General features: G+C 52.5%; 9 protein-coding genes and 1 non-coding gene across 10 annotated transcripts; 4 read left to right on the forward strand and 6 right to left on the reverse strand.

The window, feature by feature from the left end:
* Positions 1 to 691: 691 nt before the first annotated feature.
* Positions 692 to 762, reverse strand: NCU15320. The gene has a single exon. It is a non-coding gene; the product is annotated as a tRNA-Gly (tRNA).
* A 764-nt stretch (positions 763 to 1,526) lies between these two features.
* NCU06121 (hypothetical protein) lies at positions 1,527 to 2,662 on the forward strand. The gene has a single exon (XM_954890.2). The coding sequence runs from the start codon at positions 1,580 to 1,582 to the stop codon at positions 2,588 to 2,590; it is 1,011 nt and encodes a 336-aa protein (XP_959983.1). The 5' UTR covers positions 1,527 to 1,579; the 3' UTR covers positions 2,591 to 2,662.
* A 656-nt stretch (positions 2,663 to 3,318) lies between these two features.
* Positions 3,319 to 4,182, forward strand: NCU06120 (hypothetical protein). The gene has a single exon (XM_954889.3). It carries the CDS (start codon positions 3,415 to 3,417, stop codon positions 3,913 to 3,915), a length of 501 nt encoding a protein of 166 aa, XP_959982.1. The 5' UTR covers positions 3,319 to 3,414; the 3' UTR covers positions 3,916 to 4,182.
* Positions 4,183 to 4,515: 333 nt separating this feature from the next.
* set-5 (set-domain histone methyltransferase-5) lies at positions 4,516 to 5,585 on the forward strand (the record flags this gene model as incomplete). Its single annotated transcript, XM_954888.2, has 1 exon — positions 4,516 to 5,585. One exon carries the CDS (start codon positions 4,516 to 4,518, stop codon positions 5,443 to 5,445), a length of 930 nt encoding a protein of 309 aa, XP_959981.1. The 3' UTR covers positions 5,446 to 5,585.
* NCU06118 (hypothetical protein) lies at positions 4,808 to 8,132 on the reverse strand (the record flags this gene model as incomplete). Its single annotated transcript, XM_954887.2, has 2 exons — positions 4,808 to 5,401; positions 5,472 to 8,132. One exon carries the CDS (start codon positions 8,130 to 8,132, stop codon positions 5,805 to 5,807), a length of 2,328 nt encoding a protein of 775 aa, XP_959980.1. The 3' UTR covers positions 4,808 to 5,401; positions 5,472 to 5,804.
* Positions 8,133 to 8,481: 349 nt separating this feature from the next.
* Positions 8,482 to 11,925, reverse strand: NCU06117 (hypothetical protein). The gene is made up of 3 exons (XM_954886.2): positions 10,472 to 11,925; positions 10,320 to 10,397; positions 8,482 to 10,262 (listed from the first exon to the last, which is right to left on the reverse strand). Exons 1-3 carry the CDS (start codon positions 11,020 to 11,022, stop codon positions 9,104 to 9,106), a joined length of 1,788 nt encoding a protein of 595 aa, XP_959979.2. The 5' UTR covers positions 11,023 to 11,925; the 3' UTR covers positions 8,482 to 9,103.
* An 86-nt stretch (positions 11,926 to 12,011) lies between these two features.
* NCU06116 (hypothetical protein) lies at positions 12,012 to 14,292 on the reverse strand. The gene is made up of 3 exons (XM_954885.2): positions 13,197 to 14,292; positions 12,887 to 13,111; positions 12,012 to 12,833 (listed from the first exon to the last, which is right to left on the reverse strand). Exons 1-3 carry the CDS (start codon positions 13,385 to 13,387, stop codon positions 12,245 to 12,247), a joined length of 1,005 nt encoding a protein of 334 aa, XP_959978.2. The 5' UTR covers positions 13,388 to 14,292; the 3' UTR covers positions 12,012 to 12,244.
* Positions 14,293 to 14,570: 278 nt separating this feature from the next.
* NCU06114 (hypothetical protein) lies at positions 14,571 to 15,627 on the reverse strand. The gene is made up of 2 exons (XM_954883.2): positions 15,247 to 15,627; positions 14,571 to 15,138 (listed from the first exon to the last, which is right to left on the reverse strand). Exons 1-2 carry the CDS (start codon positions 15,320 to 15,322, stop codon positions 15,005 to 15,007), a joined length of 210 nt encoding a protein of 69 aa, XP_959976.1. The 5' UTR covers positions 15,323 to 15,627; the 3' UTR covers positions 14,571 to 15,004.
* A 1,835-nt stretch (positions 15,628 to 17,462) lies between these two features.
* NCU06113 (ammecr1 family protein) lies at positions 17,463 to 19,387 on the forward strand. The gene has a single exon (XM_954882.2). It carries the CDS (start codon positions 17,925 to 17,927, stop codon positions 18,816 to 18,818), a length of 894 nt encoding a protein of 297 aa, XP_959975.1. The 5' UTR covers positions 17,463 to 17,924; the 3' UTR covers positions 18,819 to 19,387.
* On the reverse strand, positions 19,338 to 22,003 carry NCU06112 (glutamate decarboxylase). The gene is made up of 2 exons (XM_954881.2): positions 21,299 to 22,003; positions 19,338 to 21,124 (listed from the first exon to the last, which is right to left on the reverse strand). Exons 1-2 carry the CDS (start codon positions 21,353 to 21,355, stop codon positions 19,544 to 19,546), a joined length of 1,638 nt encoding a protein of 545 aa, XP_959974.1. The 5' UTR covers positions 21,356 to 22,003; the 3' UTR covers positions 19,338 to 19,543.
* Positions 22,004 to 23,523: the final 1,520 nt, after the last annotated feature.

The raw sequence follows: 23,523 nt of genomic DNA on the forward strand, positions 1-23,523 counted from the left end.
TACTCACTCACACAAAGCATCTGGATAATTTCGCAACGGCATTTGGGATACAATACAATATTTGTAGACTAGATACAGCGCCTATCCCCGCCGTAATGACTGGATTGGCGGAGCTGAGCTCTTGAGACATTGTTGTGCCTTCCGTGCCTGCAACAAATAGGTTTAAGCATTGTGAGATCAATGTATGTCTGTCACCTCCTCCGTCGGTCGAGCGGAGCAACCTGCGAGCCTCACTAGTGGATGAGTGGGCGGGCCGAGTAAGATGAACGGCTCCGTCAACGACAAATAGAATAGTGGGAACGCAGCATGTGAAGGAGGACCCCGAATGCGTGTGCACAAGCACAAACAACGAATGACCATGCTAGATATGCAAAACTATAATCTCAGCACTGTAAAGTCCCTATGAAAAGAAAAGAAGAGGTCTGAGCACTGAGATAACATCCAAACTGTCTGGACGTTGATGTGCGACGAGATTGGAACCGCTCCAAGGCCATTCAAATACAAGGGAAGAACTACCACAGAATTTGAGAGAATGCCAGAAAAGGAGCACTGCATGAAACATGTTGGGATTATCTCGGACCCCCAAAAAGATTGTTTTCGATAAAAAATGGCAAAAAAAAAAAAAAAAAAAAAAAAAAAAGAAAAAAAAAAAAAAAAAAAGAAGAAGAAGAAGAAAAAGTTGGACAAAAAATGCGCCAGCCGCGAATCGAACGCGGGGCCCATCGATGGCAACGATGGATTTTACCACTAAACCACTGGCGCTTGTTCCAAATGATTAGTCACTTTGACTAAACCAAGGACCTATACGTGTGACACGTAAATGTTATGTTAGTTGAGAGTAGTGTCGGTCACTTGATTGAGCTGTTGCATCAATGTCTGATTCCTGAGAAAAATAAAAGAAGCCTTTCTCAACACCTTAGCCTCCAGCCTGAATGCAATTTCTGACAAGTGCTCAAATAAATTCTTCATAGTATTTGGTCAAGGGAATATATCACCGAGTGTCTATCGAGTGTCCTTGGAGGGGAAGTGGAAGTGTAACAACGAAAAGAAATGGAGGAGGAAATGACATGCCTCTTTTTCCCTCCTGGACAAGAGTCGGGGAACAGTTTTCTCGGATGACATTAGACTGCCCGCCAATGGCATTGTTTCCGAAGTAGCAACATCCCAATTGCCAGTTCTACATCCCCGAGTTTTGTCAAGTCTCCCGTCCCAACCAGATGTTCATGAACAGCACAAATCAAACAGCCAGTGTAGTCGAATACGCTTTGGAAAGACCACCACAAATGAACAGCCACGTATTGGAATAAAGAGGCTACAAACCAAAGCGTTACGCAATTCTCTCTTTACCTCCCTTGTTCATGTCCTCGGCAGTTTACCGAGAGAACAAGGGACCTAAGAGCCAGACAAGAAGACATGAACAACGGGATTGTTAACACTTGGTATTTGAAAGTCCAAGAGACAAGATGCATACATATACTCCGGTCCGGAACCCCTGAACCAAACTTCCACTCAGTCAGTAACACATTGTTATATCGAGTAACTCTTTCAAAACTTAATACCGACCCAACCACCGCCCACCATGCCCACCATAAGCACCGAAGCCAACCTCGACCTCCTCCACTCTATCTACAATGTCCCCTCCTTCTCGCTGATCCTCCGCCACTTCCGCGACACCTGTCCCCGCTCCACTTACGTCTGTCATGCTTGTCGAAGTGTCCTCCTCCACAAGATGGTCATCGGCGCCTCCCATCCTTCCCTGTGCAACAAGCTGGGCGTCATGCCCTTATTCAAAATGTTGGAAGACGAAGGACTGACCGTCTCTAGCAATTATGGTCTCGACAAGTCTGATCGCAGGGTACCCAAGCCTGAAGCCATTGATTACATGACAGCACTTGGCTCACCGGAAGTATGGCATAAGGTGTTAACCACTGGATGGGGAGGGTTTTTGGTCAACTATCTTGTCGTCCAAAAAGGTCCGGGATACTCGACTGAAGAGCTGGAGGACATGGGAAGAAAAGAGCTAGGCAGCCTGATGAGCAAGCTCATCTTTCTCTGCAGCGGGACCTACACCGTCCTGGACCTGTTCCACAACCGCAGATTTGACCAGTTTGCCGAGTGGACAGCTGAATTACTGGCAAACCTTGAGTGCCCAACCGGTGCGTGCAAGGCATTGCAGTGGCAGGAGCTGGCGGGTAGGAGGAACCGGCACGGTGTGCCGGGAACCGTCAAGTCGCTGGACGGCGAGGACGCCATTGTTTTTGCGAAAATCGTCTTGTTTTCGGTCAGATCGCTGTTGGACCCGCAAATCCGTAATGTTATCGACAAACACCCCGGTCTGGTACCGCATCTCGAGAAGGACTTTGATCCGAGAGTGGTGATGCCGTCGGCGGCAAGGAGGTACGCATGGAGGCCTCAACGACTCGTGGAGATGGCCGTTAGAGATGCTAGTGGATTGTTCGATGAGGCCAGGGGAAAGGGGTACTTTGATATTTTGATCGAGGAGGGTAGGGAGAGATGGAGAGCGGCGAAGAATTTGGCGAAGAAGGAAGAGGAGGAGGAGGAGGAGGAGGCTTACGAACCCTACTACTAGTAGTAGGTGGATCTCCTCTCTTACACGGCTTTTTCCACAAAGTGTTTCTTCTTGTCATATTTTGGTTTCGGCTTGCAATTCCTGGTTTCTTGATTTTGAGTCCAAGTTTCTTTAATGGTAGAGGTTAGTAAGTGCGAGAAATCACCATTGAAGGGTTCGCTTCCATATCGGGAGTTTTCGATGGGTAGAGGTAGTGATAATACTATAATATTTACCTGGAGAGACTATGATGCATTAGAAGGATTCTTGAGTGCGAACATGTCAAACAATCAACGATCAAGTGTGATGCACTGCAATTGCGGGTAAATGGGTGGTAGGTGCCTACTTATATGATGAGATTATAACCCTGTCGATTCTATTTCACCCGTTCTTGGATATGCTTAAACGCATTGCGAACAATGCGGACATCTTCTGTGGCCCATGTCGAGACGTTGCGGCCGTGGGATGAGAATGAAGACGGAAGACAGGTCAGATGCCTAAAGGAGTGCGCCGCGGCAATGCGATCACCTCGTCTTACCTTCGGCCCACTTAAATCATTCGATATTATCCCGAGAACACGAATGGACTTACACCGTGTTGGTCAGCGTCAGTCATTACCTGGGGTAGGAATATCATCCCTGTTTCCCCCGGCCTAGATGCCTTGATCAATTCTATCTACTTTCTGTCTCCTCAGTTGCTACTCCCTTCCTCCGCAACCCTCAGCTTGCTTTCAGACTTGTTCACAATTTCCCTCTTTTTCTGCACTCAAATCTCGTCAAGAGCGAAGCTCACCACAAGATTTACCCAAACCCACCGCCAACACCCCCCCCATCAACAAATTAACAATGGCGTCCCGCGCTTTCTTCGACCCCCTCACTCTCCTCCGTCTCGCCCCCGCCATCAGCAGCACCGCATCCTTAACTCTAGCCTGGGACCAGCACTGGATGTTGCGCATCTTCACTCTTCCCGAACTCGAGCTCGACAGCAACCTGTATCTGCCCAAATGGTTCCACGCCTTCTTTCGCGCCGGCTTACCGAGCGTCCTGGCTTTTCTCTCGGTAACCATGACGACAGCGACGCTCAATCTCCGTTCAGAGAGTCTCTTGCTCAAGCGAAGGGGTTCGTACTACTGGTACGCGGCCGGGGCAGCGCTTGCGGCGGGACATTTGCTTTTTGTTCCGGCTGTGGCGCCGAGGATTCAGGCCATTGTTGAGGATGAGACCAAGGAGAAATCGGTGGGAGAGTTGAGAAGGTGGTTGAGAGTCAATGGTATCCGTGGGTTGACTACTGATTTGGGGGCTTGGGTGTGCTGTGTTGTTGCTGTGGTGAGGACTTTCAGTGTGTGAAAGAGCGTCCGAAGCACCGCGCAAAGGGGGGGAGGGGCGGTTGCCGTCGGCCGCAAAGGCATTTGTGGTTGATCGTGGTCTTTGTTTGTCGCCGATGGCTCTTGTTCGAGGACCGAAAGTAATCCATTGTCATCGACAATTCCCTTGTCTATGCCATAATTCGGATTTTTGTCGATAAGAGCCCTCCACATTCGGTTTCTGCACAAAGAGAGAAGGCTTGCCTTACCTACCTACTCATTGTTCAAGTATCGAAACGGCTTACACTTCATCACCGGAATTCTTTCATCGAGTCGTAAATTTAGAAGAACAATGAACCGTGATCATGAGGACTCGGACTTCTTTGCTGAACAAAGCCACAGAGCGGAGAAGAACAAGAGTGAGAGAAAAAGTATAAGATCGGGACGGGTTGAGCAGCTGTTCACCGTTCAGTTCAACAACAGCCAAACTTCAACATTCGAGAAGAGAGAAACCAAAAAAAAAAGTAAAGTCACCACCAAGAACGAAGCCAAGATCGCAACCCACCTTCAATAGTTACCTACCCACACTAGAACAAAAAGAGGGACCAATAAAAAGGAAAGAAAAAAAAAAAAAAAGACCAAAATGCCACCAAAGAAGACCAACGCAAGGAACAGGGTCACCAAGGGCGGCCGTCTCGGCCACGGCCCCAAATGGACCCCCTTCAAAGCCTGGAACGCCTCCCGCACCGCCCGCGAGATTATCCCCGGCGCAGTCTGCAAGCAAGTCGACTCTTTCTACGCCGACCCTCGTCGGTGGAACGCCGCCGGCCGTCCGCAGCGCCCGCGCCTCTCCACGCTCCCCAAAACCGAACCCGAGAACGAGTCCGAGTGCATCGCGGACCGCGCGCGCGCGGCGCTTGCCGAGCCCATCGACGCTCCGGAGGTGAAGTACTGCTATACCTGCTTCGAGTGCGGGCGGAACCCGGATGACCCGGAGTGCAGTGTGCAGTGTTATGACGAGCTTCACAGCGGTGGCGGTAGCCAAAACGGCATGAAGACCTTTTTCAAGAAGTGGCTCGAGATCCGACACACGGGCACCGCCGAAAAGGGGTACGGCGTGTTCGTCAAGACGAACGGTCGCTACGAGATCCCCAAGGGGGCGTACTTGGGTCATTACGTCGGCGAGATCATTCCTGGGCCGACGAAGGGGTATAACGCCAACAACAAGTACCTTTATGAGCCGCAGGTTGGGCTGGAGTGGGACACTGACCGGCCCATCATTGATGCGGGCAAGATGGGGAATTGGACAAGGTTCATGAATTCGAGCTGCGATCCCAATGTGAGCGAGTCGATTATGCAGATTGGCAAGGTTAGGGTGATTGCGTTCTTTGCGAACAAGACGTTGAAGTCCGGGGACGAGCTCTGTATTTATTATGGGGATGATTATTTCAGGGGTCATGAGCTGTTGTGTCTTTGTGACAACTTTGAGGGATCGCATGATCCGACGGCCGTTGGAGCGGGACTCCAGGCTAGGGAGCGGCATCAGCAGCAGGCTCTGGCTCTGCAATCTTGATTGATTGAACCCTTGGCTTGGCTTACACCGTAGTAGGTAGTTAGATAGCTATCTTTGGCCTGGCGCTGTAGGATACCCGATGCATATAGACCTGCTTTTGATCTTTGGATATATAGATCTTATCTTAAACCTGATCGCTATCTGACATATGTGAATAAACTCTCGTTAGCCAACGTCGCTCTCCATCTCTGCGAAGAAGGGTATGGGAAAGGCGATGTAGACGAATTTCGTACGACAATCTTTTTCAAACCATTCTCTAATCATCCCATAGGGTATCATATCAATCGACTCTTAGCACCTTCTTTGTCAACAAAACAAGAGTCCTCTTACCAAGCAGCCTCCATTCGTTTACTCCACCTTTATGCCGACACCTCCTTCTTCTCGAACTTCTTATTCCCTGCAAGCCCCTTGGCCTTTTTCGGATCAAAATTCTTTCCCAGATATCCCTTAGGTTTCTTCTCGGCCTCCTCCTTTTCCTTTTCTTCCCTCTTCTTGGGTGCCGCCGCTACTCTCGCCGTCTCGGGGTCCGTCTCCTTCGCCCATCTGACCCAGTCATGGCGTCTGTGGCTCCACAGATCACCCTTCCACGTCCGCCAAACGTTGCGCCCCAGCCACGTCTCCCTGAGATCACGTTCGTATTGTGCGAGTTGCGAAATGATGTTCTCCTTCATGTGGAAGGGGACCGCAGGCGCGTTAGGCTCGGCCGGCTTGGATGGCAGAGTGATGATTGCGTTGAGGATGGCAGAACCGTGCTGCGATGTGGCGAGCTCGTATACGTGCGGAAGAAGGGACGACACGAGGACCTTGTGGAAGGTTGGGGTTATGGCGGGTGTCTGAAGAGCCTTGATAAGGATCGAAGAGGTGTTATGCGAGGTGGTGGCCATCTTCATAACCTGTGCCGGCTTAAGGGCAGCAAGTGACGATTGGATGGCCTTTGAGGGCTGGCCGGGAATGGTTAACAGGGCGGCGACGAGTTGCGAGCCGTGGTTGAGCATAAAAGCCTTGTTCTTGGCTTCTTGGGTTTGGAACTTGGGTTGCTGCTGCTTCTTCTTTTCCTCTGCTTCTTCCTCTCCTACTTCCTCGGTCGACTCTGGCTTTTGCTCCTCCTCGCTGACCTCCTCGTCGAGCATGCAGAGCTTGGGCACGATGTTCTTCCAATCGTTACCGTAAGCAGATGTAAGAGCCTTAAGAAGGGAGTTGATCTCATCAGTGCCGTTACGGACGTTGCAGCGCTCGAAAAGCGTTTTGATAACGTTGAAACGTCCCTTGTCTACGAAGCTCGCCATCTCAGGCAAGGACTTCTCGACGGCGTCGGCGAGATCTTCTCTGCTCAGGCGGTTGAGAACCCTGATGGCGGGATAGCAGGCGATATCGTTGCGAAGCAGACTCTGGATACGAGGGCCAAAGATGTGTTGCTGGAGACCTTTGAAAATCTTACCGGGGCAGTGGGTGATGAGTGTTTCGAGAAGTCGCGAACCAATCGGGTCGTAGATCATAGAGTTGACGAACTCGGCGGCTTGGGTGGTGTTATCGGCAAACGCGGCGGGCGCGTCGGGCACAAGCATGCCCAACAGCGAGATTTCGGACTGTGTCTCCTCCTTCTTTGTCTCCGCCTCGTCATCGTCCTTCTTCTGCTTCTTATCTTTCTTCTCCTTGTTCTTTCCAAACATGGTCAACTCCAGCTCCAATAAGAGCTGCAGTGTCGGGTTACCAGTAGGATGCTTCGCCAGCACCCTCAATGCCGTGGCATCCATTGTCGCTGTGGAATCGTCAATGATCTTCTTGATCGCCATCGTAAAGGACGACGGAACCGCTCTGATCTGGGAGCTCAATTCGCTCGCATTTGCCGCTGCACCCTCCACCGTGATGTACTCCTTCTTCCTGCTCTGCAACAGACTCTTTGTGCCGGCCTGATCCAGTGGCCTTCCGGACAGGATAACCAGCAGCGCGCGCATGGCGTGCGAGCCGTACCTATCGCTGAGCAAAAATCCCAAATGTTCTTCCAACTCGTCCAGCGTCAGCAGGAAGAGATCTTCCATTGACGACTTCATTGCCTCCGTCTCCTCCTCGCCCTCCGGGAGGGGCTCCTGCTCGTACTCGCCGCTCAGCTCCTGGGTAACGACGGGCGCTGACTGCAAAAATAGCTTTTCGCAACAATGACTGGCAAAACGATGGGTGACGAGCGAGATGAAATGGCCACCAAACGCGTCAAACAGGCTCTTCTTTTGGCGGGTGTTGGACAGCAGGATGAGGCGTTCCATAAGCCGCGAGCAAGATTGACTGCTGGCCAGCTTGAGCTCCTTGCCGCGCATCTCCTTGTAAACGTTCTGCAAAAAGATGTCGCGCTCCTCGGCGGAGGGGAAGTCGTTCAGCTCGAGCAATTCGTCGGCGTGGCGGAAGTATTCTTGCTCCTCTTCGGCGAGCATGCCGAAGAACTCGCGCTCGAAGTTGGTGTTGGGGCCGCGACGGCCCTCAGGGGCGCTGGAAAAAGCATTCTCGTCGTAGGTACCGTCCAGAGGAGGGGGAACGTAGTCGGCGGCAGCGGGAGCGAGGGCCTCCTGCTGGGCCTCTTCGCGGCGTTGCTTCTTGATGTCTCTTTCTTCTTCGTGTTCGATTTCTCTTTCTCTCTTCTTGGCGCGCTTCTCGTCACGCACCAATTGGCGTTTTGACTTTCTGTTCTTGCCCATGTTGCCGGTCGCTCGGTCGCTCGGTCTCTCGGTCGATCGGTGGTGTGGACTGGTGTGAAGAGGGTTGAGGTTAAGCGTGGATGGGCGAGGAGAACGATTGTTGCTGGATGAACTTGTTAGAATCCAAATAAAAAGTTTCGTTATCTTATCGCCGACGAGCACCTTGGGAGCTTCCACTGGGCTGTTGCCAAGAGGTATTATTCTCTACTCTGATTGGACCAATAGGCTAGGAACACCAGGCTAAATACCCGAGATAGGATGGCAGCGGTCAGGGGTTATGCTGAACGAGGCCCTAACCCTGGAGTGTAAACCATTACCAGGTCATCAATGGTTCAGAAAAAAGTGATCAATGGCTTGATAACAACAGCAGAAATAGTAGAGGTATATCTATTGAAGGGCAGCTCTACGATCAACTATTCCACGGAATTCTACCAAAATCAGCTCAAAGTCCACCCATGACACCCATCCCACAATGCATATCTTGTCCTCCGGCCAAGTCGCCAACCGTTAACATGTAAAACAAGTCCATCACCTCGAACCATCCAGTGAAGTAGACGCCCAGGGCAACGATTTGAACGCGATCAACGCTGCTCAAAGGAGGAGATCGTGAAGCCGACTTAGATGAAAGGGGGAAAACAAAAAGCTCGACTGGTGTTGAGCTCGGGACCAACTACACGCCCATCTTCTAGCTCCTTGAATACCTATCACGTAGGCCACTGGGATTTGTTGGAGGCTTTGAACTCGGGGTTCATATGGTCTTGGGAAGTGAAGCACCTGCCACCGGAATGACGAGGCCCGGTGTCAATGTGTTCCCTTGAAGCTTGTTCCCACCGCATCTCCACTAGGTCCCCGCTGTCACTCTCACCTCCGCTCTACTGCCGCCCAACATGACCTTCTACAGCCAAGGTAGGTAGGTAGTCACTGCTGCCGTGAGAACGGCCCAAGATAACCTGGACTGCCATCACCGCGCACTAAACCGTCGCAGTCCTCATCGGCGGCGTATCATTCGGGCTCTTCCCGTTCCGGTACTGCCACAACCTACTCAAATCCTTCACCTTCACCTGAGCCGGCTTGCTCTCGCGCCTCCGCACCCGTCTTCGCGGTTCCACCGGACTATGACCACCGTAGACCGCAATCCCTCCTCCCACGGCCTCATCGCCATTCCCTTCACTACCGCCGCCAACGAGGCCGTTCGTAATCCCATTAGCAAGCCAACTAATCTCCATCGCCTCCTTGGCAGCCGTCATCTCACTCCCCGCTTCCCCGACCGTGATCTCGCTCTCCATGAACTCATTCCCCGTTTCCGCGCATCCCAAAAAGGCGCCCGTCTTCGGGTCTTTTTCAAGAGGGAACATGCCGTCCAGGTAATGCTGGCACAGCTGGTGGCCGCCGCGGGTGGTGGTGCGGGCAAAGACGCGGCCGATGAAGCGCGGCATGGTGTGTTGCCCCGGGATGGAGGTGGCGAAGTGCAGGATCCCCCAGAGGGCAACAAAGTCGGTCGTGTGCGCGTAGTGCTCAATGTGGCCGATGGCGCGGCCAGAGACGGCTGAGGGGGTGATGGCGCTGGTTTCGGAGGTTAGGGAAGGGATGCTGGGAGCTACCCAGGAGGAGGAGGAGGAGGAGCAAGACTCCTCGCCCTTGGTGGTGGCGGTGGTGCTGGCGGTGTCGGGTGCGGCCGCGGTTGCGGGAGTGGTACCCGTGGTGGTGGTCCTCTGCTGTGGGGATGGTTCGGTCTGGCATTGGTTGTTGGACAGGGTTGCCTGGGCTTGCTCGGTGTTTCCACTTCCCGCTGCCGTGTTGGTGGAGTCGGTGGATGCCGCCAGAGGGTTGTTGATGGCACTTCGTTGGGACTGAATGTTTCGATGCGGGTTGTTGAAGTGGTTGGCGGCGTTTCCGAACGTGTAGACTTCGAGCTTCGCCAACAGGTTCTGTGGGAGCTCTTGAAGAAGCCAGTCAATGATCATGCTTCCCTCGATGGCGCCCTGGGAATGCAGAATGAAGATGACCTTGGAGTACTGTGGGTTGTAGAGCTTCTCCTTGATGATCCGGTAGCAGATACGCACGTCTGCTGTGGCGTAGCCGAGGTTGCGTTGGACAAGACATTCGATTACATCGAATAGGATACCGGCACTGGATCGGTAAGCTTAGTAGTGTGTCTCAAAGTGTTTCCAAGAGCGTTGGGCTCACGTTTTGTTGTGTATCCCGAGGATGGGGCGCTTGAATGTTAGGGCTAGTCGGTTAAGGTTACTCTGCATCCAATGCTCTCTAAGCCTCTTGTCAGCTCAGCTCGCTCAGGAACCGTGGGGAATCGGGAGACCAGGTCTCAGCCAGTGACTTACCCTACTGCCACACCGTTGATGAAGATCCATTGTTCATGGGCATGCTCAGGAAGAGCTGGTGCGTACTTTGGATCGGAATGGTATTCGACGTCCTTCCCGTTCAGAAAAGTACAAAGCCCATGATTGACGAGCATAAACAGTCCGATTGCCAGAGCAGCGGTCCAGACTGGGAACAGAATTAGTGTTGGAAGCGACACGATGAACCCAAGCTGCAACACAACGAGGATTGCGTGAAGACCAACACAGAGCAGGTTTCCGCGCGTAATAGATAGCTCGTCCAAGTCTCCTGAATCCGAGGGTGATAAGGGGATCAAGACGTAGGGAAGAGCCCAGATGAACTTGAAGAAATAGTAGATATCAAAGGCCATCAACTTCAACGGTCGATCCGTATAGCTGTAGTTGATGACCGACTGCTCCCCGATCTGAGAGCCAAAGAACTTTGTGTTGTTGGGGCTAGGCGTCTCCGCCTTTCGCCATTTGGACGCCATGAATGCGAGCGAGGCAAATATGGCCACGATGGTGAAGCCAGATAAGACGAGAAGAGTTGGCATCGTCAGTGAGGACTAAAGGGGCCATATAAGAAGGGAATTCTGTGAAACTAGCACAGCCTTTTAATGGTTACACCAACTTCGAGTCAACTCCAGTCCGGCGATATCCAGTTCTAGCAAGTCAGGCCGGTGTCGACAGGGTACATAGGTATTTAAGAACCGGGATCTGACCGAGGCCAAGTTGGGCTTGTTTCGGCAACTTGGCGCCCAATTGGTTGCCTTCCGGTTCCCGCCCGTCTTACGGGACCAACAACGGTGATGATTGATGAAAACCAAGCCCCAAGTTGGCTAGAGAGTCAACAGATTATCCCCGTTGGGACGTCAGATGCCCTCCTCTCACTGCCCCGAAGTTTTTTGATGGTTGGTCGGAATTGACGCTGGCCAAGAAAAGACGCATCAGCCGTGCTGTAGGGCTGATCCACCAGAACCCCAAGCCTCCCCACTTGACGTTCTCATGGCGCCATCTGATAGGAAATTCGTCTCGTAAAGGCGTCAAGGTGCGCTGCACAGCTGGCAATGTTTCCAAGGTGTTGTTGTCAGATACTGACCATAACGCCAAACACCCAAAAACCACAGCTCCGCACAGGTGACGGAGTACATAGTGGCACGGTAGCGCCCCCGGTCGCGGATTCCAACCCAGCTCAGCCGTGTCGGCTTATGTGGATTTTGGAGGGAGGAGTTGGGAAGAGCAAGCGTCAGAAGTTGAAAGCAGGTACCCGTAAGCGAAGCTGCTAATCCGTGCCGTGCCGTGCCGTGCCGTGCACTGCCGTCTTGCTTTGCTTTCTTCCCACATCTGCCTGTAGCAGATATATTTTGGTTTTTGCACATGATGAATTCGTTTTGAGTTGGTTGCTGGTTGCTGGTTGGTTAGTTGGTAAGGAAGAGAGCAACGAAGACGGAAAGATGAAGGTAGAAGTAGGTTCATTGGACTTCCCTTTGCAGGCCACACAAGTCGGTAAAACTCTTGTGGTCAGTGCGTTGCGCTGTCAATGCTCTTGTTTGGGTTAGGGTTAGATATGGAGTGATAGAATGAACGAACTATTGCGCCGTCGGACAGAGAATCTTGCTGCTGAGAAACACCAGAAAAAGAAATGTTAGGACAAACGGAATGGCCTTGATAAGTCCTACTCTCGAAAAAGTATTTCGATGGAACATAGGTAGTTAGTATAAGTACACCCAGCGCCACGCCGCACCCTTTTATACCAAGTTACACGAATTACACGAGTCACGAGTACCCGTGCCATCTATCTACTTCCCTCATTGCTGTGCTATTGTCCCGTGAGCCCGTCAACAACCCTTCGCTGTCGCCGTCGTCCCCATGATGAGTTGCTACCAATGTAGGAATGCTAAGACTGCGCGCATGAGCCAGTTCGTAATAATCATGGTAATCATCATCAGTATTCCTCCCGTACGCATCAAGGCGAGTCTCTGAAGTATTTGGGCCAACCACGCCGGTCTCAGTCACCCAGCTCCGAGCCCTGTGTAACTCGGCCGGTCTGGTGGGCACGCCGCTTTGAACCGATCCGGACGCAACAACTATGCCGGAGCGCTCCGTTACGCTTCCGGACGGACGACTCCCCCACCCAAATTCGGCGCCGATTGCCTGGTCTATCCGGGATTTCAACGCCTCGGGTGTTGGCGACGGCTGCTGTCTGGTCTTCTTTCCGCTAAAGATGTTGACAGTGTAGCCTAGATTCTGCTCATTGCCGTGGCTGTAGCCTCCTGATCTGTTATAGGCCAAATCATAGGCTTCGAGCTTGAGGAGGCGACGATACGTGTAGAAAGCGTAGAAGAGCATCACAAGTGTTATGCCACTGCATCAAAGGTTAGCTTGGCAGTCATTATGTTGAAGGTAGTTTGACCTTACAGCAGAATGCAATCCAAAGCCAAGCCCACTGTGGAGTAGTGGTGGTCTGGATATTTGACGTAGACGGTGGCATCTAAGCCTAGCATTCCGCTGGCAAGTGTGTATTTGACAAGATGTGTACACAGCATGAAGAAAGGGGTCAAGGTCTCAGACCTCGCCTTCCACATTTCCGCGACTGTGAGAGCTACGGAAATAATTGAAAACCCAACCTGGGTGGATTCCCAACTAATAGAATGTCTTTGTGTTAGTGCTCCGTTTATTTTGGTGAAGAGAGTTTGGTAGATTGTGACGAACTATCGCGATGACATACACTATTTGAACTATAATTTCCTGGTCATGCGATACCTCGTCGTCAAAGGTGCGAGAGGTCACAGAAAGCCGGTAGGAAAAGAGGCCCACTAGGCTGAGAAGGGCCCCAACCTGTAACATCCAACATGGAGCGAGAAGCCGAATGCGCCATTCGGCGCGTGCGAAGAGCAACTGATCCAGATTGAGAGTCATGCTAGAATCTTGTCGTTTGGTGCAGGTAAGGCGCCGCAAAGGTAAATAGGCGTCGTTGAGTGACAAAGGCGTCTGGCTGGAGTCATCGAGCGTTGTTCCTCCTGAGCATAAGTCGCGTATCCTTTCCCATGGATGCCGGTCACTGTGCTCCAAGATCCCCGGCAACTAATTCCAGTGTGGCGGCGAATATCGGTATGGTAGAACGAGATTGGAGAACCGACGTATGTTGACAGCAAAGGTCTTGCCTTATCGGATCCGCCGGTAGAAGCGGAGGGGAGATATTTATCGGGATTGGGAACGCTTCGGCATTTGATCCGTAGCTTGTTGTAGCTCGGCGCCCGGCAACCCAACGAGAAGAGGCTGAGAAGTGGATTCCTGTAGGATTCAGAAGGAAAGCGCAGAGGTCCACTGGCTCATGGCGACAAGCGCCCGTTTGTCTCTGGTTTCGTTGTCTCAGGAGGCATGGGCTGGGTTGTACTCTAGTGTACCTAACCTCGATTTAGGCGGAGGCTGTTTCGCGGCCGCTCCATGGCAAGAAGCAAGGAACGGGGAGATCGATGGAAGCCACACTTCCTTGATTGGGCTCGTGAAAGTGCATCATGCATGCCCAAGTGGGCTAAACAGCATGAGCTAGTGAATGTTAGGTGCAGGGCTGACGATCTTGCAATTTGGTGGAGGGTGGTGGAAAGACGTTGACGCTGGACAACATGGTCACGATTAAACGGGCACTCTGGAAACCAACAGCGCAGCCTCCAGCGCTTTGTCGCAATCCTTACCCGTCTGGCGGCAAGATAGAACTCATGTCGCTCACCTTTCCAACATCGTGGCATACCTCATTTGAAATTGTGTCAAGCAACTGCGGTGGGTTGTAGGACTTGCGGGATGGGAGGATGAGTGGTGATTACCATACAAGCGCAGAGGAAGCGGAAAAGGAAGGGAGCGAAATCCATAAATAAACCAAGCGCGAGACTTGGCCCCCAGACTGACCAATGATCGGGTCGGAAATGACCGCTGCCTGCCAGCTGCGCCTCAGCGAGGGAAGCTCAAGCTTGCGAACGAATGCCTGAAAAGGCCTGCCAGAGAAAAAGCCTCGTTTCCTTGCTTTTTTTTTTTTTTTTTTTTTTTTTTTGTGAGCACAGAAATTGGTCAATTGTTGGCTTCTCCCTGTACACCGAGTTTTTTTCAACATCGACTATATTAAAGAAACTGTCCGCAGACTAGCACTTCGAACCTCCCAAAACGCGGCAAACGCCTTAATATCCATTGACGAACCATTTCAAAGTCCTGACCGCCCTGCATTGACCGGGACAATGCATCCCTCATCACCGGCGTTCTCAATGATTGCATCGGCCAGCATCTCTCTGATAGGCAGATGATGATGTCTGCCAAATCTCGGAGCCCGCAAGGGCCGCCAGTTCTCACAGCGAAACGCCGAACGAGGGCAATTTCCTAGAACATCCTCTATTCCATCCTGCGGTAGTCGAATATCCTTATTACAGCCTATCTCCTACGATCCTGGGCACGCCATAGCGCTCCTCGACGTTGCCTCCACGCCCAATAGCCTTGCTCCGTGAACACCGGGTTGTGCCCGTTTCGCTCCTGTCTCATTCCTTGGTCTCATTGCCCGTCGGCGGCAGCAGGTTGGAATACCGAAGTGCTGCTGAATGGTACGACGTTGCCGCTCGCATCTGACATGGCAGGTACACTGGCGTCAACGTCATGCTGAAGGTTTTGACGACTCACAACCTGAGCTGCCGCTGATGTTAGTGTCATGAAAAAAAAAAAAAAAAAATGAAAAAAAAAGCAAACATGGACGCCAAAGTTTCAAGAGGTTTGAAGCATCAGCTTGGCTTGCTCACCATTATTGTTCGCGGTTGTGGGATAAGCCATAGCCACATAGACGAGAGCGGCCATAACAGCAGAGATAAGCTTCATTGTGAGAATGGAACTGATGTTGAAGAGCTAGGGCTCAGCGAGTGTTGGGCGAATGAAAAAGAAAAGAGGAGGTGATAATAAAGTCGGCCGGCGACAATGGTAAATCTGGAGCGACTGAATGGAACAACACCAAGAACTCGAAACGAACGGAGCGGATATTAGAACAAGGTCGATGAGCGAGTCAACAGTTTGACTCCATGCCGAATCTATCGACGGATATTGCCAAGTATTTGTACTCTTATGTCCAGGAACATCGTGAAGGTGTGATCAAGATCTGCTTGGTCTGGGGAACGATGTGTGTTTCAGGATACGATTCATGCCCAGCACTGCCTTCGGATCGAGTACAAGGTGAAAGCCGAGTGGTTACCCACTTCCCCAGAGGCTTGTTTAAAACCCGGCAACGGTTTCTATTCACGATAACCGAGGTGTGGAATCTCTCTTGGATGGGGACGATACCAAACGGGGTACCTGGTCCTGGGCCGGCTCCGGGACGTACACGGACCGATGTTTTGCGGAGTGGTACATACTTGGTGAGCGAACAGCCTGGCTATCGCTGCGAAGGGCCTCGAGATTTCGATTCCCTTGGCGATACCATCCAACTTGAATATTCCCGAGGTCATATTGTTGGTTAAGTCGAACCAACGTAGCTGGGCGATCCCAGAGGTGAGTCATGGGTTTCAGTCCGGTTCAGAATCTGCATCTTTCACATCTTTAACACTCGCTTCTGGGGACGTTTATTCGGGGCTCATGCAGCTGTCGCGTATCAAAACTTTAAATGCCCACCGGAATTACCCAAGAATTCAGATCCTGGGGAGAACCCAGCCCCAGTATCAACCCAGCCTTATACCTAGTCCCAGGGAGCTGAAACAGAAGATCTGGAACTCTGGTCGGTTAAAGTGTTGCATTGGCCGATACGAAGCCCCCTGTGGCTCGCACCTCATACCGTAATGGGCCTCTTCCGAGGTTCCGTGTTGCAGCCTGCCCAGGCTTCCCCTGTCAGAGCCTAGAACATCTATCACTACTGAGCTATCAATCTTGTCTGATAGGTAATCACGAACAGATGAACCGGATGGAATGGGAGGCAGATATGATTCAAGAGATTGAAACGAGCTCTCCTTGCTCGAACCGTGGCATTGAGAGGAAAGGGTTCGGTGGTATAAGTGTACGACGAGTGTGCGGGAAAAGGGTATGAATTTTATAATGCAACTGTTTGTCATCTTACCTACGTATCTTCGTATTCCGGCCAGGTGCCACCTCGGTAGATACCGGCATATTGTCAAGGTAGCACAGCAGATGGCGACAATCACCAGTAACATATGATGGCACCGCATCGGCTTCAGGAGACTGTAGACGAAGCTTACAACCACACAATCACCGAATTCGCTGGAGTCATTTAAAGACCCTCCAGGCGCTGTTTACGAAACACTGGCAGCGAATGATCTGCGATACAGTCCGTTGATGCTGACACTTGTACAGCCTCTCTTCGAGGTCCCGTCTGACCGCAAGGTGCAGTGGTATAGTACTTTCCTCACGATGTCCGAGCGGGAGGCCAGAAGCGTCTTTGTACCTCTAGTGTACAGGTAGTGTATCAGCGAGAAAGGATTTATCGATAAGGTCCAGATGCCTCTGGAACCTCGCCTGACGGCGCCACGACGGGGAGAGTCAGGTCCCGTCAAATGGACATCCAAACAGTGGATCTCAGCCCACCGAGATCCACTAGGATCCGTCGGCTCCACGGGTTACTGTCGGGATGACACTGACATGCCTGCTTCTCTTCCTCAACTTGGGTTTAAATAGATGACTTGGACTAACCCTTACTGTCTTAACAGTTGCGTTGCGCCAGCGGTCTCTTATTGTCAACCCTTTCAACATGGACTCAAGATAGTTACAAGGTCCATGATGAGTGTAGTGAGATCCATGAAGACGACAATTTTCAATTCGGGAAGATGGACTGAACAGCAAGTTGGATGTTTATCCATCGTGGTAAGGATGCGGAGTGAAGAGAGAGGGGTTTCTCTGTTAGGAAACCATCTGTAGCGACCACTGCCGCAAATTGATTGGCCACGACCATTGACTGGAGACCCCGGCCGTCGAGTTACCCCTCGCTTTCGACGCCTTTCCTCCATCCAGGCATCCATCTGTTTCTTGTTTGTGCTGCTTTGCTTGTACACATTGAGGGACTCAAGAACGGGAACCACGCCATTTCCCGACTGGCCGTCATCCTTGGCTGGAATCCGGGTCCATGATTCAGCCACGGCTCCATCCGCCTGACTGCCGCTCGTGCTGATGATGACCACGCACAGCACACATTCCACTTGCAGCTTATCATCCCCCACCCCCGCACGTTGCAGTTCGATCTCTTTCCTCTTTTCCTCTGTTGTCGCGCCTTCGTTCGAAGAGCATGACAGGAATCTTTACCCCTCCTTTTAATTGTGACTATCGCCAGTGTTTAGGACCAGGGACGTACAACTAGAGGTAATCAGCAGCCGCTTGCTCAACCGTCATCATTCCTACTTCCCAGAACCATAGCACCTCCGACACCGTCAAGACGCTGTACAACCAAGTTCTCGCCAACAAACGCACCCTTTTCCCAGCTCCAACCATGGCCACCGTCGAGCACTGTCTCTGCTGCTTCGAAGCACTTGTCGCCTATCATGAGCGTCGCAAGCCCATGAGCCTGTCTGAAATCGAAAAGTCATGGGTCGAATACATCAACACCGTTGACGAGAATAACGGCGACAGCGACGATGACGACCAAGAGGCCGATATCTCCAGCAAACCTCCTCAGATCCCCGCGCTCCGTAGACTAGCCGCGGCAACTTTGCCATCGTCGACCACCTCATCATCGACCTCCCTCGCCACAAGCAGCAGCAGCACCAGCGCCAGCACGAGCAGCAGCAACACGACTCTCCAGTCCGGCATCTCCACGCCCGCAACCTCTATCGCCTCCTCCGCCTCTCCGGCCCCGCCTACACCCGTTTACGAATCTCCCCTTTTCGTAACCTGGAATGTCGTCCGAGACTCGGATGATGACGACGTTTCCCTCCGTGGCTGCATCGGCACTTTCGAAGCTCAGCCTCTTTCCTCCGGCTTACCCTCGTATGCCCTGACCTCTGCTCTCCAAGACACGCGCTTTCACCCCATCAGCCGGGCCGAGTTGCCTTCGCTGCAAGTGGCTGTGACGCTGTTGACTGACTTTGAGCCCGCGGCCGACGCCATGGACTGGGAGCTGGGCAAGCACGGGTTGCGCATCAGCTTTGTGTACCGCGGACGCAGGTACGGGGCGACGTACTTGCCGGATGTGGCGCCGGAGCAAGGGTGGACCAAGGAGGAAACGGTGGTGAGCCTGATGCGCAAGGCCGGATGGGAAGGGAGCAAGTCGAGGTGGAGGGAGGTGGAGCTGAGGGTGGTTAGATATCAGGGGAAGAAGGAGAAATTGGGGTATGAGGAGTACAAGGCCTGGAGGGATTGGGTGGATGGAAAGAAGGCGGAGTGAACGTTAAGAGGAAGAGGAGGAGCTGCGTGGATTAATTGGGTTGCATGGGTAAATGAGCTGTTTTGGTCGAGGAGTTACGGTAAGGAATACTGGTAAACCGAGGTGTTTGGCGTAGAGGCATAAACGGATACGATGAAGGGAAGAAAGGCCACGCATGTCACGTTTCTTAAAGAGGAATGCAAGCAGAAGCACAGTACAGAAGGTTTACGGATATAACGAGCGGCGTCTTGGGAGTCTAGGACATACTTGGGAAGAGGTTCATACACCTAGAGATATTACTTTCAACAACCATGCACACAGATGGAAGAAACAGTGGCTGATCGAGACGAAAGACGCAGTTGCAATGACAACGAAGCAAAGCACAGCACAGCAAGAATAGAAGTCGAGACAACAGGATTCCTCTGAAACCCAACTAACTCGAAAAAAATGGTTGAATACATCAGAAAGAGCGATTACCTTTCACATACTTCCCTCATAAAGTTAAAAGAAGCACAAATGATCCTGCCTTACTGCAGTGCTTCGGTAATCAACTTGATAGAAACAGAATTAAGTCAACTATTGAGTATTACAGGTGCGCATTTCCACGAACGATTATCTAATTCTAAGTATTCCGTCACTTTATATACACCCACTTTAGGTATCTCTGTCCATTTATCCAACCATACGCAATTCAACCTGATCGCGGAGGTATCCAGACGAACGCGACCATCCAAACCTCGCCAACATCATTGCGGCACAATCTCCTTTCCAATAGCTTCCAAACCCTTAACGAGCCCCTCCACCGTTCCCCTCAACGTCTGGCAATTGACCACCACCCTAAAGAGGCTTCCCTTATCGCCCGGGGCATAATCCACCATGAACCCTCTCGCAATCAACTTCTCCACCATGATTCTCGTCCTTCTGGTGTTCTCTTGAGGCTCGTCCGCCAACTTGCCGCCGGGGGCATAGTAAAAGCACACCTGCAAACAAGGCGGCGGGTTCGACGACACCAGCACAAAGTCGTTGCGCTCGGCAATCAGATTGGCCAAGTAGGCGGCCATGTCGAAGGCGCCGTCAATCTGGCGCTCGAACCCGGCTGCGCCGTAGTAGATCCACGACAAAGCCAGCTTGAGCGCGTCGCCTCTGCGACCGCACTGGAGCGTCAGGTCGGCTAGATCCCAGACCTCGTCTTGGGTGTTCCCGTTTCCACATCCGTTTGTGGTAGTCACTCCTTCCTCCGAAGGGGTGGTCTGGCTTTGCGGCGCATTCTCTTCCCCGTCGGCATCCTCCTCCTCCTCCGCCGCCGCCGGCCCATGGAACAGATAGCCAGCCGGCAACGTATTCGCCCTATGGAAAACCTTGACATCATTGGTCAAAAGGAACGAACACGTCACGGGGGCATTGAGCATCTTGTGCGGATTCACCGTCAGTGACCTCGCCCTATGCGACCCTTGCATCTTGTGCTTGTGTTTCTTGCTAAAGACGGCTGGGCCACCCCAGCTCCCATCAATGTGCAACCACATGCCAAACTCGTCGCACACGTCCGCGATCTCGTCAAACGGGTCGTACGAGCCCAAGACCGTCGTGCCAGCCGTCGCGTTGACGTAAAAGGGGTGTTTTCCCTCGCTCTTGGCTTTGAGGACCATCTCGCGCAAAGCGGCGGGTTGCATGCGCCCTTGCTCATCGACGGGGACGGTCCAGACCGCCGAGGACCCGAAACCGCACGTCATGGCGGCTTTCTCAATCGAGTAGTGCCCGTGAGCACTGGTGAGAAGAATCAGCGGGCCCGGGGCGCCGCACTGCTCGTGCCCGTTACCGTGGAGCTTGGAGAGTGGGAAAAGCGTGTTGCGGGCAATGACGATGGAGGTCAGATTAGAAGCGCTGCCGCCCTGGCAGGTGACGCCTCCGGCGCGGGGGCCGGTGAAGCCGAACAGCGCGGCGAACTGCTTGGCTGTGTACTTCTCGATCACGCTGAGGGCGGGAGATACCTGGTAGACGTGCAGGTTGGTGTTGAGAACGGAGAGGAGCAGCTCAGTGACGACACCGACGGCGTTGGTGGAGGCGTACAGCTTGTCCATGAAGCCTTGGTCCCACGTGTTGACGGAGTAAGAGAGGATGGACTGGATGGTTTCTAAAAGACCCTGCGAGCCCTGGCCCTCGCCTGAAGGGAGGGAGAGCGCCAGTTCCTTGACGAGTTGGTCCGGTCGGAGGGATTTGACAAGGACATTGCGGTTATCTGGGGGTAGTTGGCCGGTGGCTCGGAAAGAGGCGGCGTTGTCTGCGTCCCGGATGTAGGGGATGATTAGGGACTTGACCGCATCGATGAGCTTTTCATGAAGTCAGTCAGAGTCCGTCCGTTGTGCTTGGTTTCATGATGATATTCGATCTTCTTTTGATTGAGTGTTATGGTGATAGGGAGAGTGTGGTTGGTTGGTTAGGGGGATGCGTTGAAGGAGAGGAGGCGGGTTAGGGTTAACCGTGTCTATGAGCTTGGGACTTACATGATCAACCTCGCTTGCCCTGTTCAGAGGCTTGTCCGTGCTGTGAAACCCGTTCATTGTTCTCGTGTGTTTGCTTCCCTTGTTATTCTTCAAAATAGGACAGAATTACGTTCCCGAGTACAGCGGAAGAGAGAAGAGAGAATCCATGGCAGAGAAACAGAGCAAGACCGAAGAGTCAGAGTTTTTCACGGCCCCCCATGCGTGCCGTCACATACGCCGTAAACAAGGGAACGGTGAACCGAACCGCGGTTTACGCCTGGGCCTCACGTAAGAAGGTCAGTCAAGCCAGCGTCTCACGGTCCACCGGCCAGATCGGCAATCCACTTCTTCTTCCACGCCCCGACAGCCGTTTCTTAGCAGCAGGGCAGCCCGGAAGGCGGGGCCCGTAAATCCCGCGCACATGGCCGCATTGGGGCATTGGACGTCCTCGCCGAGCCGCCGACTCCCCCGCCGGAGCATGTCTTGGTCAAGTGGGGATCCAATCGGCTCTGCACCCGATTGTTTTCGCAATATGACCTCATCGTGGACTAACTGTTTTTTATTTTTGGTGTTTCACGGAAATCTCCTCAGCGAGGCGAGGAATGATGAAACTATTCATCCATATGGTGGTGACCTGAACGCGATGCACCTCTGAAATGTCGTTTGAGCGGGTGTGGCATAGGTAGATGGTTCCGGCGATAGCATAGCGTTGTGAAGAAGAAAAGTTACTGGAGTGGTTCTGCACTTTGTCGTGTTGGCGAACGGAAGGGGGGAAAGACAAATCATTCATTCCTTACCTCTTGCGTAGAGGTATGTAGTACTGACTTTGCTTTTCCACAAGGCGGCATGACCTCCGGTTGTTCAGGCGTCCAGTCACGGCGACCGGCATACATAGAGACAACGAAAGGCAACAAATGGCGGAGGGCAATGCGGCCGCCCGGTGACCGCTCGGCGGGGCGGGTGTTGACCCTTTTTTTCGCACGTGGGGACCTTGGTTGAGCTACCTACTGTACCTACTGTAGAGCCCGGTAGCGAGCTGAGGTTTCTCCGAGCGTCGAACAGTGGACCACCGCAACACCTAACGAAGCTGGGGGCAGGCGCGCATTGCCCGATTGGATGTCATTTGAGCCAATCTCCGCTTCTCCTCCCCATTCGGGCTCCGTTCGCCCATCTTTTCCCCAATTCTGACATGTGACTTGTCTCTTTGCAAAATGAAGGCAATCCCAATTTGGTTTTACCTGTGCGGCTACCCTACTAGTAAAGACTCCATGGAGACTGGAAGACGGGGTATTCTTTTAGTTTGTTTCTACAATCAAACGACTTAATCGTCTGTTGACGTGATTAGGTACCTCTAGGTGCCCTGACAGCTTTCCCATTCAGCTGCAGTGGCTCACTGCAAGGCCGGCTCCTGGGCTGGGCACCTACCGCCTGCTGCTGCTTGCTGCATGCAATCGCTGTGCGCCATTAAGGTTCTGCTTGTTTATGTAGGTCATGGTTAGGTTAGTTGCCCTGCCGGAAGCGCAGCCGGTCGTGCATTTGGGGACGTTGGGCCCGTTGCTAACAAACCGCGCCTAGCATCCCAGCCAATCATATGCGCCGATCACATCCTTTCTGATTTCTGGAAAAGCAAAAAGGGGCATTTTTTGCACCCCTGTCGTCCATCTGAACGGAGAACAAGACATTGTCTTTTGTCCCAGCAAGCAACACAAAGACGTTTGCGCATGAGTGCAGTGCTGATATACCACCAGACGGAGTTTTGTTGGGTTCTACACTTGCCATGTGCTCCCGTCCCATCCATGGGCCGCTGTCGATGATCGGGGCGTGTGAAGGTATCCCTCGCGAAATGTCCTTTCTCCCTTGCTACTTTCAACGGCGGAAAGGTCCGGATCCGATGACGAGAAACACGATCGTGCCGATGGAAAATTACATCCATGCCTTCTTGCTGCTGTGCCTGTCTGGGCTCTCTGTTTCCAGTCCGCCGGCTATTACACTACAGCGTAGCAGTGTGCATCATAGCTAGCTTCAGATCAAGCATCATCGTCAGCGCCGTCATCTTTCCGGAGAACGCCGGGGGGGTTGACAAGGTATAGTATGTAACAAAGGTCCCAAACTACTGTATGTAATAAGGTTACAACTTCCCCCTGGTGACCGTCACATTCAACGCACGAGCGCTCTTCCCCGGGAGGCCCCATCGCTTGCCCATGCAGTCCGGTCACCCCCTGTTCAAGATGGGCAGGAACACTACA

The sequence above is a fragment of the Neurospora crassa genome, linkage group VII (genome assembly GCF_000182925.2).
Source record: "Neurospora crassa OR74A linkage group VII, whole genome shotgun sequence".
NCBI lineage: Eukaryota > Fungi > Ascomycota > Sordariomycetes > Sordariales > Sordariaceae > Neurospora > Neurospora crassa.

Excerpts from the sequence above, each read along its gene's own strand:
- NCU06116 (XM_954885.2), bottom strand. The coding sequence starts at position 13,387 with ATGACTCTCAATCTGGATCAGTTGCTCTTCGCACGCGCCGAATGGCGC. Across the intron at positions 13,112-13,196 it reads GAAATTATAGTTCAAATAGT|TTGGGAATCCACCCAGGTTG; the intron begins GTATGTCATCGC and ends ACATTCTATTAG. Across the intron at positions 12,834-12,886 it reads GCTTTGGATTGCATTCTGCT|TGGCATAACACTTGTGATGC; the intron begins GTAAGGTCAAAC and ends CCTTTGATGCAG.
- NCU06117 (XM_954886.2), bottom strand. The coding sequence starts at position 11,022 with ATGCCAACTCTTCTCGTCTTATCTGGCTTCACCATCGTGGCCATATTT. Across the intron at positions 10,398-10,471 it reads ATCAACGGTGTGGCAGTAGG|AGAGCATTGGATGCAGAGTA; the intron begins GTAAGTCACTGG and ends CAAGAGGCTTAG. Across the intron at positions 10,263-10,319 it reads CTCGGGATACACAACAAAAC|TGCCGGTATCCTATTCGATG; the intron begins GTGAGCCCAACG and ends TTACCGATCCAG.
- NCU06112 (XM_954881.2), bottom strand. The coding sequence starts at position 21,355 with ATGAACGGGTTTCACAGCACGGACAAGCCTCTGAACAGGGCAAGCGAG. Across the intron at positions 21,125-21,298 it reads GGGCAAGCGAGGTTGATCAT|CTCATCGATGCGGTCAAGTC; the intron begins GTAAGTCCCAAG and ends CTTCATGAAAAG.
- NCU06114 (XM_954883.2), bottom strand. The coding sequence starts at position 15,322 with ATGAAGCTTATCTCTGCTGTTATGGCCGCTCTCGTCTATGTGGCTATG. Across the intron at positions 15,139-15,246 it reads CACAACCGCGAACAATAATG|CTCAGGTTGTGAGTCGTCAA; the intron begins GTGAGCAAGCCA and ends CATCAGCGGCAG.
- NCU06113 (XM_954882.2), top strand. The coding sequence starts at position 17,925 with ATGGCCACCGTCGAGCACTGTCTCTGCTGCTTCGAAGCACTTGTCGCC.
- NCU06120 (XM_954889.3), top strand. The coding sequence starts at position 3,415 with ATGGCGTCCCGCGCTTTCTTCGACCCCCTCACTCTCCTCCGTCTCGCC.
- NCU06121 (XM_954890.2), top strand. The coding sequence starts at position 1,580 with ATGCCCACCATAAGCACCGAAGCCAACCTCGACCTCCTCCACTCTATC.